Source organism: Vidua macroura, chromosome 1, assembly GCF_024509145.1.
Source record: "Vidua macroura isolate BioBank_ID:100142 chromosome 1, ASM2450914v1, whole genome shotgun sequence".
Lineage (NCBI taxonomy): Eukaryota > Metazoa > Chordata > Aves > Passeriformes > Viduidae > Vidua > Vidua macroura.
The window spans coordinates 23556037-23572092 of NC_071571.1; the positions used below are offsets into that span (position 1 = coordinate 23556037).

The 16056-nt window shown below is 39.2% G+C and overlaps 1 protein-coding gene across 2 annotated transcripts in view; it reads right to left on the reverse strand.

Moving 5' to 3' along the window:
- CDK6 (cyclin dependent kinase 6) overlaps window positions 1-16056 on the reverse strand; it is a 126080-nt gene that overhangs the window by 28860 nt on the left and 81164 nt on the right. For both annotated transcript variants that reach the window (XM_053989306.1, XM_053989313.1), the window contains exon 5: window positions 2225-2334. In XM_053989306.1, the coding sequence (XP_053845281.1) occupies window positions 2225-2334 (110 nt within the window). The remainder of the gene's footprint in view (window positions 1-2224; window positions 2335-16056) is intronic.

Sequence of the window (16056 nt, forward strand, 5' to 3'; positions counted from 1 at the left end):
AGAGAAAGCAAAAGAGAGTAGGAAAAGAAGGCAAAAATACCCACTAGGACAGCAAAATGAGAAGGTTGTTTTAATATCAAACCCACATCTATCACTCAAAAAGTTTTAGCTGCATTCTCATACACTTATCCTACCAACACCAGTGGAAATACAGATTGGTGATTACCCAAGGGCACTACCATTTCCCAGTAAAATTGCTATTGCATTTATTCAATCTTTTGGATATACTCCACAGAGTTTGCAAAATTTTACATTTTATTGCTACCAAGATCACAGCAACATGGGCTTTCTTTTGCAACCCATCAGAAGAATCCGAATGACAACACAGATCATGCAGAGAGTATTGCAATGTTAACCCACGGAGCCACCATAAGGGCTGCTTGCTGTGGCTTTATGGCAAAGAACCTTGAGAACAGTCTTCCAAATCATGCTTGTACACTGAAGCATGTAGAAGTCATATTGTTTGTGATGAAATAACATGGTACATACAGACTTGGCAGATTCCTGACCTCTCTCTACAGTTTTTGACAGTCTCCCAAATATAAGACTGAGAATGTCAGACTGACCCTATCTGGCAAGAAAAATAGAAGTCCTGGTTTTATTGAACTCTGGTTCAAATCAGATTCATTTCCATAAGAAAAAAATACTAGTTTTGTAGTATTAATATTTGCATTTATATATAAGTAGAAATATTTGCATTTATATATAAGTAGAAAATTTAATTTGCTGTGTGAATTTGGAGATTCAAAAAAGCTCATACACCATTACAAGAAAAAATAAATTAGTGGAGTTTGTATATGGCAATATTTCTTATCTGTCAAAATGCTTCAAATTAAATGAGAGGAAAAATAAAGTTTTGAGCATGTAATAAAGTTCTGCATTCATTTTTCTGGCCTGTATCACTCTTATTGCAAATGGTAAAATGAAGCTTTTGACTCTCCTATTTGAATCAGAAAAACTAGCAGCAGCTTAATACTATTGTGAATATGTGCCAAGACTGAATCTTTAAAAGTTTGTAATGGAGAGTTTAAGTGATAGTCCTAAAATCCTCATTCTTGTTTTCTCTCATTTTCTGACTTCATTTCTGAGTCAGAAACAGAGAGGGTGGAGGATAACTCTACCCAGGCCATTTGACCAGGCAAGAAGCCCAAGAAAAATGATTTTTCCATATAACATTAATAAGTAGTAAAATCCCAAAGTTATTTTGCAAGACTTCAATTAGTATTTAAACTTATTGCATAAATTACATAGTTGTTTCTCAAGGCCCTTATAGCATTGCATCCCCTTCTAAATTTTACTGATTTTGTGTTTTAGGTTTGACTCAATATATACTTTTATTTCACATTTTTGTTCTGTATATCCTTTGGCTTTACCATGGATGTTAAAAAATGCTGCACAGTTTGTACATGGAGATCACCCAGGTGATGACAACATGCACTTTTTGCCTTTAGCTCAACCAAAATGCAAGTGATTGGGTTAGTATCAAGCCAGATTTGCCCTGTTAAAACTCTTGCAGGTTTGTTCCTCTCCACACCCTACATGGTACAACCTGCACATCAGTGTCTTTCCATAGGCAAAGACAGAACACAAGAGGAACTCTTGAATTCACAGCTCACCTGCATCCAGCTGTAATATTTGGTAGTGAGATAGTTCCGATTTCATACTATCAGCTAAAAAAAAGCATTTATCTTGGAGGATGGGGTTGACTACACTTATCATCTCTGTTACCCTACCCTCAGGCTACATAAGTTATTCTTAAAAAATCCCACCTCTAGAAAACAACTTTACAGTGACTTCTTAAATCTCAAATATCCCAAGAGCAGACTACAAGCAAACACCTGATGCTTCAATGCACAAACTGCAGAGGAAGAAGACTCTGCTGAACACAGTGCCCTGCCTTCCTTAGGGTAAATCCCTTCCAGAATCCAGCTTTACTCAAATTGATCAACAGCCTCTCTCAGCCAGTTTTATCTGCATTTGGATTCAGGTTCAACCAGAATACAACAATGCTCATGCAAGTTTTACCAAGAGCTGAGACTCCCATCAAAAGAGACTTCAAGACAGCAGTAAGTATGAATCTGCAATGGACATTTATATTTTGCACTGCAAATAAAACATCTTATCAGGCCTTTCCAGTATAAACATGATTCAGTGTATTGTAACAGGCATTAGTGCACATTTTTTCAAATGAAAAGCATGAAGAAAATAAAACTGTATTTCTTACTTTCGACGGAACATTTCTGCAAATATGCAGCCAACACTCCAAAGATCAACTGCTGTTGCATAACTGGACTGAAGCAAGACTTCAGGAGCTCTATACCACAAAGTAACAACCTGCAAAACAAAAAGGAACAGAAAAGAGAGTGTTTAGCTGCAGAATTACAACTTCCTAAGTGCTCTATGTACAGCTTCCACTTAATTTAATCTGTATTGTAAAAACTCACATATTAGGGCCAAGTGGTTTAGCCAGCACATAGAAAAGGATCCTGTATGGAAAATCCCAGTATCCATAGCTGCAGTGATGATGACTCAGGATGTGAGACCATTTCTTGTCAAGAACATTGCAATTCAGGGTACAACAAAACTCTAGTTTCAGAGTACAGCACTGGTGTGATAATCCACACCACACTATCAGCAATTCTTTGAAGCTCTTGCAGCTTACAGACCCCAAACACTTTCCAGTGGAGATTTGGACTCTCCATAGGGCTAATGTTAGTCAATTGAACAAGGCATTTTTGTAGATGTAGATGTAGTCACCAGAGCCAAAGTGGAAACAAACAAACCAGGGAATACTGTGGGTTTACCCATAGGACAAATCAGAATCTGTACCATGTCTGTTCTCAGCCCTTTATGATTCATGTACTATTTTCTATAAAAGAAATGGGTTAACTCAAGTGCATGGGCCAATTAAGGTAAACATGTTTGACCTGCCTCAAAAGTTGTCTCTGAAGAAACTGAAGAAAATATAACTTTTTTTTTTTTTATCAGTTGGATACACATAAAGTCAAACTCTTCTCAAAGCTGTCCCATACCAAAGCCATCAGTGCTGCCTACTGGGGTTTCCTTGGACACAAAAGGAACTCTGAACTGTCAGTTTTTAACTAAGCAACACAACACAAGGATTCCTGGCAGATTCCTAACCTTTACAGTTGTGTGACTGTCTCTGTCCATGTGCTGCTGGTCAGACCAGCAGTAACTTCTCTCACACTAAGCTCAAATGATCCACTCTTTCCCACATACATATGCCATGTGAAGTGCCTGCTTTTAGGCTGTTCTTCTCCTGGTGGTTACAACATGTTGTAGCAAACCAGTGGAAATTTTACTGGCACTGCTCCATCAATGTACTTTCATAAGTCCTGCTTACTGGACACACAACAGAGATGGAACAGTTTATATTTATCCTTTTGTATCCCACAAGTAGACCAAATACAGATGAGGCTGACTGTCTCTGCAGGATATTTGCAGAAGAATGCAAGGAGCTTCTGCAGAGTCCTGTGTTAGCTCCTATCTTGCTAGAATATAATCTCAGAGCCACAGGAGCATTCCTTCTGAATACAGTTATAATCCAGCCATAACAACATATGACCATCAGCTAAGTGCCTATATTTTCTTACTCCATGCTATAATTTAAGCCTCTGACTATTAATATGGGAGCTGGCAGGGCCTCTACAATTACTGGTGTTTTCTTCAACAAACATGAAAATGGGAGATGTAACATTCAGGAGGAGCAAGAACCAAACCAAATCTCTGGAAAAAAAAAAAAAGGATAGAAACAAAGAAAAGTATAAGAGTGAAAATAGATTTTAAAATTTTGTTAACTAGGATAGTGAGTTCTGAATTTCAAGACCAACACAAAGAAATGTGTAAGAATAGTGGTATTTTTTAATGATAACAATGTAATCGTCTTCTAAAGAAAAATAACAATGGAAGTAATCAGCTGAATTTGCTGGTCAAAGCCAGATGAAACAAAAGTAAATACAACATTTATTACTATCGCTAAATGCCCTGACAGCCTTTGGAACCACTGAATGGCTATTGAAGGGAGGTTCATGGATATTTGCAAGAGTGGTCATATTTGCTAACTGTTCTTTTAAACACTTTGATGTTTATTTATAAAATTTGTCTATGAAACAGTTCAATAACACAGTACAAAGTACTGTGCTGGCAAGCTACGCTTCCAGATACCCATCCACAGAAACAGATTTCTATGTGGAAGTTGGGTTTTACTTAGCTCCATTTGTCTTGTTCCTGATTTGCTACCATACCAGTGAGTCTTTTATGAAAAATTTCTCTCTATAAAAACCAGAGAAGTCTCTTCAGAGATTCACTCAAAGGAGAGAAGACAAATATAACTGGAGGTCAGTTATAACTGTCTGAATCAGATGTAATTCCTCCTAAAACAATTTATTTTTCCTAATGCAGATATATCTCTCAAACTGAACTATGCTTTTATTCACTTGTGGAAAAGCTTACTGAAGTAATAATGCTTTGAGAAATTAGATATAACAATTTCAACCCATTACTGTTTGTGAATGGCAGGGTGTAGCGTCAGGAGGAAGAGCTGTGTGATCTCTGATCTGTGTGAATACCACCAAACCTCATGATTCCTCGTTTAAGGTCCACATGGCTCTTCTCACACAGAGCATAAGGATGATTTATTTTCCCCAATCCCACAAGTCCTGCAACATTAGGGCTCTGCACTCTCATAGGCAAAGAACCAGGGGATGCATGGTTGTGGACCATATGCCCCAAACTGAAGTCCCTGCCAGATGAGTGTGGCACAGGACAGCTGCTCCTTTCCTGAGAGATGCACCACAGCTCTTGCCCGTGCCTGTGCCTGCCCAGCTGTTTTCAGATGGCTGCGGAAGTCTGCAGCACGGTGGCTGCTTCTCCCATGTGACCCCTTACTGGCAAGTTCCCCAAGCATTTGCACCCTGCTATGCTCCATGCATGCATACATAGGGGACTGGGAGATTTACTTGAGTAATTTGGAAAGTTAAACCTGTAAAATATAAGATTTCCAAAAGACTAACAGTTAAATTTCAGCTAATGCCTGACTGCATTATAGTCAGAGACGAAGGAATCTGTGTCGAGCTGTTTTGATATGCTCTATTATTAATATGTCGTTATAAAAGTGATCAAATAACCTTTATGGTTTGTAATATGCGAGTCTGTGTTTCAAAATGTGAACCTGAAAGGGATCAAAATGTACTAAATGTCAGTTCACACACAAGTAATGCCACAGATGACTCCTTTTGTGGTCAGGGTCTTCTCCTGAAAAGCACAGGATGATGAGTATGATGCAGTGGTTTTGAAAGTTTCACACTCTCTCCTACCATAGAAACCAAGAAAATATTTGTGGACATTCCATTAACATTTGCAAAGAAGTAGAAATGAAAATTATTCTGAACACAGGATATGGTGAGGCTGAACAAGCAGGTCATCACTTCCTCTTTAGCATGGTTCTGAGTGAAAAAATGCTTTGCTTAGGTAAGTCACACTAGCAGGGAAACAAGGTCTCCCTGAGCAACAGCATATGTAACAGACCTGTTAAGTCCTGATTAAGTCCCATTTTTAAGATTAAAAAAACATCAGTACCTACATCAGTACATCTCACTTAAATTCTGTCTCTCCTGAAAATCTGACACACATGAAATGCAGCACATGATGATTGCTCTGTAAGAAAAGGATTCATGTTCTCCATCGTGCTGAGGGAGATCCTAAATTGTGCAAGACTCCAAAATACTTTGGAGGTTGTAGACTTTAGCGACCATGTTGCATTTTAGTCTCTCTCCTAAACAACTTCTCTCCACTGCCTTCTCCTTGCTTCTGCTCACTCTGGCTGGTCTCTTCAGCTTCTCTCTTACACCAGCCAGGTTTCTACCACGTCCCATGACCTCCTGGCTTCTTTCTGCTGTCTTCTGTCACACACACCAGTGGTCCCCTGACAGCATCACCAAATATGCCTAATTTCCTGCTGCTCCTGGGCAAACACCTGAGTGGATACAGCCTGCTCCCCTGTCCTTCCCTGCCCTTCCATTCCCTCACATTCCTCATCAGCTCCTTTGCACCTCCAAGTTCCCTCAAATTTCACACCCTGTCTTCCCTTCTTCCAACTGCCTCCAAATGCTCCTGGGCAAAATTATCGCCTTTCCCCCTTTAGCTTCTTAGACCACTCTGCCTGACCTGAAGATACCCTGTTACATTTGTATTTAATAGATCCAGCTACATATTAAAAGACTGAGAATATTCACACACTGGAAGAGGTAGGTACCTAAATAAGTTCCTTTTCCAGTGCACGTTCTATGTTTCTACTATCCAGATAAGATTGGATGGTAACATGTAAGAAGTAGATGCAGATCACTACTTCTAACTGTTTAAAAGTTAATAGATTTAGGCAGCACTTCATGATGAAAATAAATGATGTGTATTTGAGAGGCAGGAGAGAGGAAAAAAACATCTGCAAAAGTCTACTGACTTCTCTGACGAAGGAAATATGCTCAGTGAGAAGCAAGGGCAGAGCTGCATTTAGAGTCAGATCAAGAAAAGAGAACTTCATTTTGAAATAAAGCTTTCTGCTTTACTACACCTGACAGATGTGGCTATTTGGCACCACGTAGCCCAAGGAGTTTCAATCCTTCACTTCATGTTACCTGTTCCTGATGAAAAATCAAATTAGTGGGAAGCATCTACTCACTAGCAACAGAACAGAAGATCTAGGCATTGTGTTAGGCTCATATAGTTTCCATTTGCTTTACAGAACAGATTTTCATTTTTGCATAACTGCTTAATTTAAATGGATCTGCACAAGATACAGCCCTTTCCAAATATAGTTGCTGTCTGAATAACATTGAGTTAAAAAAAGACAAAGACAAACAGTGGTTTAGGGATGGGGTTGAGTAACACAGACACAAAAGCCTACATTTCAGTTTGCCACAGACTTTAAGTACAGACCAATGCCCAGTTGCACAGCTACACGAACAAAGCAGGGATCAGACTGTAACACAGCAGCTATGTCTGTGCTAGGAAATTAAATGGGACAGGAAATGTTCCTTTGGCACTGAGACCAAAAAGTACAGAGTGGCCTATGTCCATATTATTAAATTCTCAGCCTCCCAAAAAAGGTGACCGCATGCAAACTGCTTACTGGGAATGGTCTTCAGTCCATGCTTAACTGCCTGTGCCTAGGAACTGTCTGGGGAAGGGCTGGTTGGAATAACTCATGCCAGGAACCATTCTAATAATTTAACAGTATAGACAATTGAGCTCCAGTACCCACGAATGTTTTCTGGCACTGTTTAATCTACCAGCCAGTGAGTCACGCTGTGGCCCCGGGTCTTCCTTTCACTGCAGAAAGAAGGCATTTTGCTATGCTTCCCTCATCTCCTCTGATTCAGAGGTGGCTCCACAACAGTGATGGGGTGGGGGAAGCATGGCCTACTCCTCATCTCACCCAGCAACTGGTCTTACTTTATCCTAAATGTGTTGCACAGGTCAGATGAACACACACAGCATTTGATTACCATCCATGAGGAGAATGTGACTGGCCCATATGTAGACATCTTCCTTTTAGATATCCAAAGCCAGATGAGACTAATTCTATACTAATTAGTTCTGAAGGGGCTTGGAAGAGGCCTGTAAAACCTTTTAAAACACTGACTTTCACAGAAATCATGCCACAAAAGAAATCAGCAGGATGCTTAAATTCACATAAAGTATCTTTTTGTACTGATTTTGTTATTATATTGGTTATTAGATGCTGGCTCATTTTGTTAAAGTATTTAAAGCTCATGAAAGATTGCTTGCAAATTTATTTTTTTAATGTTCCCCACAATAGTTCTTAAATTCAGTTTATGAACTTAGGGTTTTTGTTCAGTTCTCACTAACAAGGCTTTCACATGATCTTCAGGACATCTTTTTGACTGTTTTTCATTTATTTTTGCCCTTTCTTTTTGAGTAAAATGAGGGAACATAGCTACAGAATATATGGTACAGAATACAGAATCAAGCTCTTTAGCATAGCTTCATGGTCTTCTAATTTCACAAAAAAACTTTTGCTTCAAACTGTTCACAAAGATTGAAAGTGGAATCTTAGCAAATTCACTATGAACCTGCTACTTCATGGCTTGTTCTTTAGGTCCGAGACTGTAAAACAACTTGAAGAATTTTCTTGAAGCTTTGTAAAAAATGTCTTCTCAGCTTTATGACTAAGCTTGACACATTTGCCACAGACTAGGTGGAGAGGACAGAATTACAGACAAGCATATTGATTGAGGCCTGGCTTCAATCCCTACTGCAGAGAGAGGCTGTCTCTGCCTAATCCACCTCCCTCTCACTTGGTAGAAACACAGTTGAAAAAACTCCACAGAGACTGAAAAGAATAAATGTAGTTTCTGAACTGAATATGCTAAAATGGCTCACTGGTCTAACAGTGTAACGTTGCTTAAAATGAAGTCAATGTAATATTAAAAAACTGCTTAGGAAAAGAAAGCATTTGCTTAATAATGTTTCATTGCCTTCAGTTTGGAGTATGGACCAACAGCCAGGACTGAGCAGGGCAGAAGTGGCAATCTGGAGGGCTGGTGACACTAGGTTGTGACATGATAGCATTTCTGCAGGATCATGGGCCCTACATTTGTCCTGTGTGCTGCTCTGAGTCCTCCTGACAGCCCAAGGTGGCCCCACTTTCCGCTCCTCTGGTGTAACAGATCCAGCACCACCCCCTCACCATGCCCTGCTCTGCTCCAGCAATGATGATATTCCCCAGCTCCTCTTCCATGCCCCCTGGGAACACTCCAAAGACCTCTGGAAGTGCATCACACCTACGCCACATAGGGAAATGATTTTGTGTGTGGTTTTGTGTGCATGAGTCCTGGGAAATAAGGGAGGAGGTAGTCTGGGGTGTGCTGGAGGCAGGAGCAAGGGGAAAAGAGGTGAGGAAGGGAGGAGAGACAATGCCTCATTCCACCCTGCAGCACCATGCAAAACAATTCCAGTAGAGACAGAGAACATGTTCAAAACCCACCTGCCCCACAGGTGTAATGAGGCCAAGATAGGGGATTTTAGCATGTGCTGAATTTTAGCCTTTGTACAATGATGTATTTTTCATCTCTGGTTTGGAACAGGGGTGTGTCTCCTTTACTTGCTGGCAACTGTCTTACTGTTTTCCTGTCACTATCCTTACAGCATTCACTGAGCATTCTGCATTTATAAAGCAAATCTAGGACTCTCTTTAATCTATCTCTGAAGACCTGTTATTATTCCTAACTGTGATAGAGAAGGTAATAATTGCTACATTACATGATGTGCTTTACTTTCCAGGGAGAGTATCTGCCCGAACAATTACATTTGTTTAATCTCTCTTTTGAGTAGTGGTTCTTCCATTGTTATTTAACTATTTTCAGTTCCATCACAGAGATAGGTATGACTGGAGAGAATGTTTCTTTCTTAGAGAAAGATGATTATAGTTTATCTGTTTATAGAAACATTAAAATAGTTTCCCTTTTAAAGTAAGTGTGTATCAAAATACTCTAGTGGCATTTAAAAAGCACTTCACTTCTTGACAAAAGATTTAGCATACAAAACATGAAATCCTTCCTAGTGCTCTGGGTCTCCTGAAGCGCACATGGTAATATCAATTTTATCGCTTTATTCACATTTATCTCCATTTTGAGCAGAAGCTTGATGAATTACTTTATGAAAATTTGAATGAATGTTGTTATCATTCTATGAGTTAGATCATCAAGCAAAAAATTATGTATTTATAGAAGACACAAATCCTGATCACATGTACCACCCACTATCAAGTTGCTGTTTTAGAATGGGATCTCCTGGTTTTGATGCTAAAACATTTGTGATTTGAAGGAAACATAGTTTAGCATCTACTGTAAGCTAACACGACAAATAAAGAAGCCATTCATTTCTTAGATGTTCTATACACACAAAGCTAACAAGAATTTTCCTTTTTTAATTTCTAGGAAGAACCACATCACCCAGTGTGACAGTGCTGCTGAAGAGCATTTCTAGGTACATCCGTTGCCAGAAGGCATGAATGTGTGTGTGTGTGTGTGTGCTTGCACGTCATGTGCACAGCTGAAGATACTTTACCTAAATTTAGTGAGTTTTACCTTAAAAGTCTCTGTGCACTAAACATCTGTGTGGAACAGCTACTAGAAAGGAAACCTGGCTCTTAACATGAGGTAATATTTCAACCACTAGTGGTTCAGACCTTACCTCAAAATTCATACAAGGAAATATATTTCTACTAAGCAGAGTATTTCATAGAATTCTCTACAGAGATGATATAGAGAACATTTCTGAAAGACTACCTGAGACTTCAGGTGAAAAGTGTTTTATCTTTATACAAAAAAGGAGCAAAAATAGCATCAGCAACACTATCTCATCCAGATCCCATGAAAGTCAGACTTGCCAGGCCTTGTTGTGTTATCAAAACCTCAATTCTCTATTCTCTGAGCTGCAGTGCAGCCTTCTACGGAATATGGGACAACTCAGTTCTTTACAGGAATGGTCAGCTTTGCAAGCAATGAAACTTGTGCTTATATTGCAGTGTATTTACAGATAGAGATACTTAACAACACTGAGAGTGACAGACTTTAAATGTAAGTAGCCATTCTTCAATCATGCTTCAAGACTCATAATCAAATCTGTAGACTGAAACAGCAAATTCTAATAATCCATCTCAGAATTTAGAAGACCCACAAAGGCAGACAGAAATAAACACCACTGTCTTCTTATGCAGATCAAGTCAAACACCTACTGTAAGGAAGAAGTAATTTCCTTTCACAATTCCAAATGAAACTAAAGCTAAAAAACCCTAAAAAAATCTCAAAGGTGGCAGTCTGAGACTGTGCCTTGGAATACAGCCTTCTGGGTCTGGCTGCACCAATTTGGCATGTTTCCACTTGCTCGGTCACCTGTTGGCATTAGCTAGCTCAGGGAACAGTCCTAACTTCTAGAAATACTCCTTGGGCTTTGTTTCAGTTGCTTTGCTCTCCTTTACATCTTTAAGCCACAAAATCAACTAATCTAGCATCCTGCATATTCCCACTGGATGGCATCCACCTCTTTTACATTCTCTCACATCACTGATGCCCTGTCTCTGGGAGCAGGAGTACACACAGCTCTAGCTTGTGCCAAGGACCAAACTGTGGTCGTCTCCATGCCAACATCCCCCAAAGCTGCCCTTGTGACTGCCTGGCCTTTTCTTGGGTTCATCATTCTAGCGAATCTGACCCTTACCACCTACAGCTGGAGTTGACAATGATGACCAGCTTTTCACTGCTACCAGAAAACCAGAGTCTGGTTGACAGAAAAAAGTGTTCCCACTTCCTGGGGTGCTGTGTTGTACTCCAGTCCTGAACAGAAAAAGCCTAAATGAAGCAAAACCACGAAGGCCACCACATCCCTCTCTCCCACGGAACTTTGGCCCACTTCTGTCTGGCCATCTTGAAGAAAAGGAGGAGATGCACAGAGAAGCCACAAAGAATGGATTAAATTGGGCCAGTTCTCTAGGTGAGAGGCTTTACTGTGGGCAGCTCGGGAGTCTAGATAGCAGAAATTTGGTGCAAACAAATTCTACAAGATACTATTCTCATTCAGTTGAGAATGAAACTTAGAAACTAATGTTGTGTCTAAAGGCAAAGTACCAATTTCACTGAGAGCATGGTATAGTAGATAAAAGGCTGGTGGAGCAACATCTGTCAGAAATGGTCATGTGAAGCAATATTTTAAGAGTAAAAACTCCCAGCGTTTGGGAGTTTTTAATAACCTAGGGTTGCAAACTAGTCAGCTTCTCTGCAGTAAAAGCTTCACTTGGGATGTACCTGCCCTCACTAGGTGTAAACTTCAAATGGCTCATCATCATGACAACCCTCACAGAACTGGGCCTTCCTACCTATGGCATAAAGCAACTCTGAACACTGCAAATCTGTTCCACATTTGAAGCTGAATGCAGTAGATTTTACTATGGTCTTACATCGATGTATGGCTTTAAACTGAAGTAAGCGAAATTGTAAATGATACCATAGAGATGAAACTCCTATGAAATACCTTTCAAGAATTCCTTGAGATTACGTTTGGGAAACAAAACCCTCATGAAACATCCTTCTTTCTAAAAACAAATGTGAAAAGAGATTTGTAAATACACACAAAGAAAATAAGAAAAATTTGAGCTTTCCATATAGAGATGCAATATATGCATAGATGTATGCATTCATATATACTTAAACATACCACAGATCACTAGAAATTAATTGAGTCTTGAAATAAACATCACCAGGACAAAGACACGTAATTTGCAGCCAAAAGCAAGGACTGGAGAGAAAGGTCAAAAACAGTAAGACGGAGGCTGTCTGAATCTGGCATTTAAGCTTTGTGAGCTTAAGACCAATAAAATGCCAGGCACAAGGCACTGAAGTTCTGAAACACTTTGTAGGCATCTTAAGTTATCAAATTCTTCTTCTTACTCTGAAAGTGTCTACAGGTCTTACATGTAGATGGTCACACACATCAGAAAGACCTGTGCTGCAGAAACAAGCAGCTGTGTTTGAGCTAAAGCACTACTGTGAGTGATGCACTTCTGGCAGACAGATATCCTGGGTAAATGGATGTTTTCAACTAACGTCCATATGGAGCCCTACCTGGTGAAGCCTGTAAGCAAGAGTGGTAGTAGAAGCAATGTATGTTTGCATCTACATTAACATCTTGTGCAAAAGTTACTAGGTTAATCTCAAAGTGGAAACTCAACCGAAGGGGATTTAACTGGTACCTCCTACACCCAAGCACATTCTTTGACCACTAGGCTAGGGGTTTTTTGGGTGGCAGCTCTTTCCTTGCCTTTGCTGAAGCCAAATCACTATTCTGCCAGGAGTATATGAGTCATGGGGCAAGACTGTGTCTGAAAGCAGCTGAATGCTTAAGAACAATCAGCTGGAAGAGGCAAAGAGCCGAGTTTCTGGATACTGCTCTGGAATGTGTATGCATTTTACATTAGACCATCACTGGATAAAAATAAAAGCAAGCATTAATTACATTAACCAGGCTGGATTCTACTTTGTATCTAGACAGACTGTATTCCACCTCTCTGCTTCTAATGGATGGAACTCACAAAAATTCTAAAAGACAGCATTCTGCTTTCATCTGTGGAGAAAAAAGCAACATCTCCTCCCTTGGAACTTGATACACTACTCAGTAGCCAAAACTAGGGTTCACAGCACTAAGTGAAGCCCAAGATTTTGAAAGAAACCAAAAGAAAATTTCTTCCACTTATAAACATTATAGGACTTTCTGAACTGATATTAATTATCTGAAGATCTAGCAGAAAACCAGAATGTTACAGTTGGTCCAATACTAGACCTTCATAGACATTATTTCCCAATTTTAACATTAAAGATTGTATCATTATGTTATTTTCAAGAAGCCACATTCTAAGGAAAATTATTAATAGATAACACAGTGTGTGAGTTGGATAAACAAGACCTGAATTAATTTAGATCACTGAAGACTCTACTCCAGAGTGATGACAGACTTATAAAAATATAAAATGTTTTATTTGTGAAAATAATGTTGTAGATCAGACTTCTGTAGATAACACTCTCAAAATTGATACAAAGCATCGATTATTTAAGCCAAAGAGATAATAGCTTAAGACTATACAAACAAGAATGTTCAAGGTAATGAGTGCTTTCATGTTACAAGTTCTCAAGTCTGAGGGCACTGCATCAAGCTAAAGGACAATGAGATAAGAGCAATATTGCTAGTTACTAACAAATGGCAGATAAAAGACCTCTTCTGGATTCTGATTAAGTAACAGCATTCTACACATTCCTGTGAGTTGAGAAAGTTTGCCTGAGAACAGCAGCTATGTTACATGTGAAGCACCACTAAACAAGTGTATCTCTATGTTTTCAAATTCCAGCATGAGTAATGGCTCTTTCTCCCATCTCTTTAACTTGAACAGAAGCTCCCTCTCTCCTTCTGGACACGCAGTAGTAACTTGCTGTGCTTCAGTTTCCATTAAGACATATAAATGTATATGCTGCAAATAAAGAGAAGTTCTGTAGGACTCCATGGCTGGGAGCCAATGTTTACAATCCCCTGGGTGGGAAATGACGGGTGAAAGGCTCTCCATGGCAGGCTGTAGGAGTCTTTGCTGCTGCCGACAATGACCTTCTGCCTCTATTTTCAAAGTAGCTCCCCTGTTAACTCCTTGAATACTGTGTGCAGAGAGGCCTTAGAGAGGAAACACTTTCCCCAAGAGTCCAAATCCACTTCGAGGCATCTGTTTGACAGACTCCAATTTCAGCAGTGGTTAAGGGAATGTGGAGTCATATGTGTACTCTGCATCTGCTGCTGGAGTGTGGCACTGAGATGCAATTTTAGTAGTCCAGAACTGAGCCTAGCTGTGTTCTGCATGATACAAAGTGAATGTTCTCAGCTTCAGGGAAATTACATCAATTTACAGGCATAGGGGTTTCCCAAACACTGATCATAATGAGACAGAAGGAAAAATCCAATTTATAGAGATATGTTTTAATTCTCTCTGGCCAGTCAGTAGCAACATTATTTCCTGGAAGTGGCAAAACCTTCTCTTGGGGTCTCCTTGAAAGAGGAATGATACTAAAACTTGAAGACAGACCAAACCACAGAATGCCATTATGCAGTGAAGTGAAGATACAATATATACACATCTTTGAAAATAAGAGAATAAATCCAATGGAAACTAATATTCAAGCACTAGTGTAGATGCTTTAATGGTCTCAGAGAGGGGTTTAAGTGCTCTTGTAAAAACATCAACCTTACTACCAGTTAACCTTGGAATATGTTTTCCCATCATCTTTGACACTTGTCTAAGCCTTTTCCCCACAAAGATCCATTCTCAGAAACAACCACTGCATGTGAAAAATTTTCTACATATTCCCTGAAAGGGAATAAGAGTGCTTACCATCTCCAGAAGACATTCACAGTATTAACAGCCACACAGAGACAGCAACATTTATCCTCTCCTTGAACTTTTAGAGGAAGTCCTGTAAATAACATCCTCATGTGGTCAGGAAATACTTGTGTAACATCCATGTGTGGCCCCATGGATGCTGAGGAGGAGAGAAGAGAGAAGCAGTACCAGAAGCCAGAGCTTCTGCAGAGCCACCAAGCCCAAGTATCAGCAGCTCTGAGACTGACACAGATCAACAGCCTCTAAAGCTGTTGCATTGTTGTAGGTTCTAAACTTAAAGAGGAACATACAAGCCGGTAGGACATCAGCTGTTCTTCTGAGGCAAAAAATATTTTGCATGAGAAGGTTAATGTTGTTAGGCTGTGCAAAAAACACAACTGGACATCTCATAAAAAGCTCCAAGCTAACTCCAAATACGCATGTAATTCCTAGCGATTTCAGTCAATGCTCTGGGTGGTTAGAGGAAGACATCTGCAGGCAGTGAAATCATTGATATTTAGATCTATTCTTGTATTTAATTGTTAGAACTTTAGAAAGTAGTTTTAGAAACAAAACATTAGAAATACTCTATGTTTTCTAAAGGCTATACAATTGCAGCTAATAAATACTATTTTTTTTCAAGGAAAATCACAGCCTGCAAGGAGAAGAATTTTTGATGATATCAAACAAAGAACTTATTTAGATTGGAATATTTTTCTTTTCTGTTAATATGAGGTTTTGTTACTGATATTTAAAATCATTAATAATCCTGGGATTAGAAACTAAGCGTTTTCAAGTGCTACCAGTATTATTGTTTTTAGAAGGATACACTCAGGCTGAATTTAGAGCAAGTTAGTTTTTGTAATATGAAGCTTTTACAAAACATGGGTCTAAATGACCCCTCCTTAAGCTTTTCTATTTACAAAGCATCTTTAAACACCAGATAAACTTTGGTTTCCTTTGGGCTACTGCATGAAAATCTGAAAATGAAACTTTTTTGAAAAGAAGTAGGAACAAGACCAATATAACACATGAGCACAATCCAAGAGAAGGAAAACAGAAGTGAACAGCACAACTAACAAAAAAAAAAAAAAAAAAGGATTTTT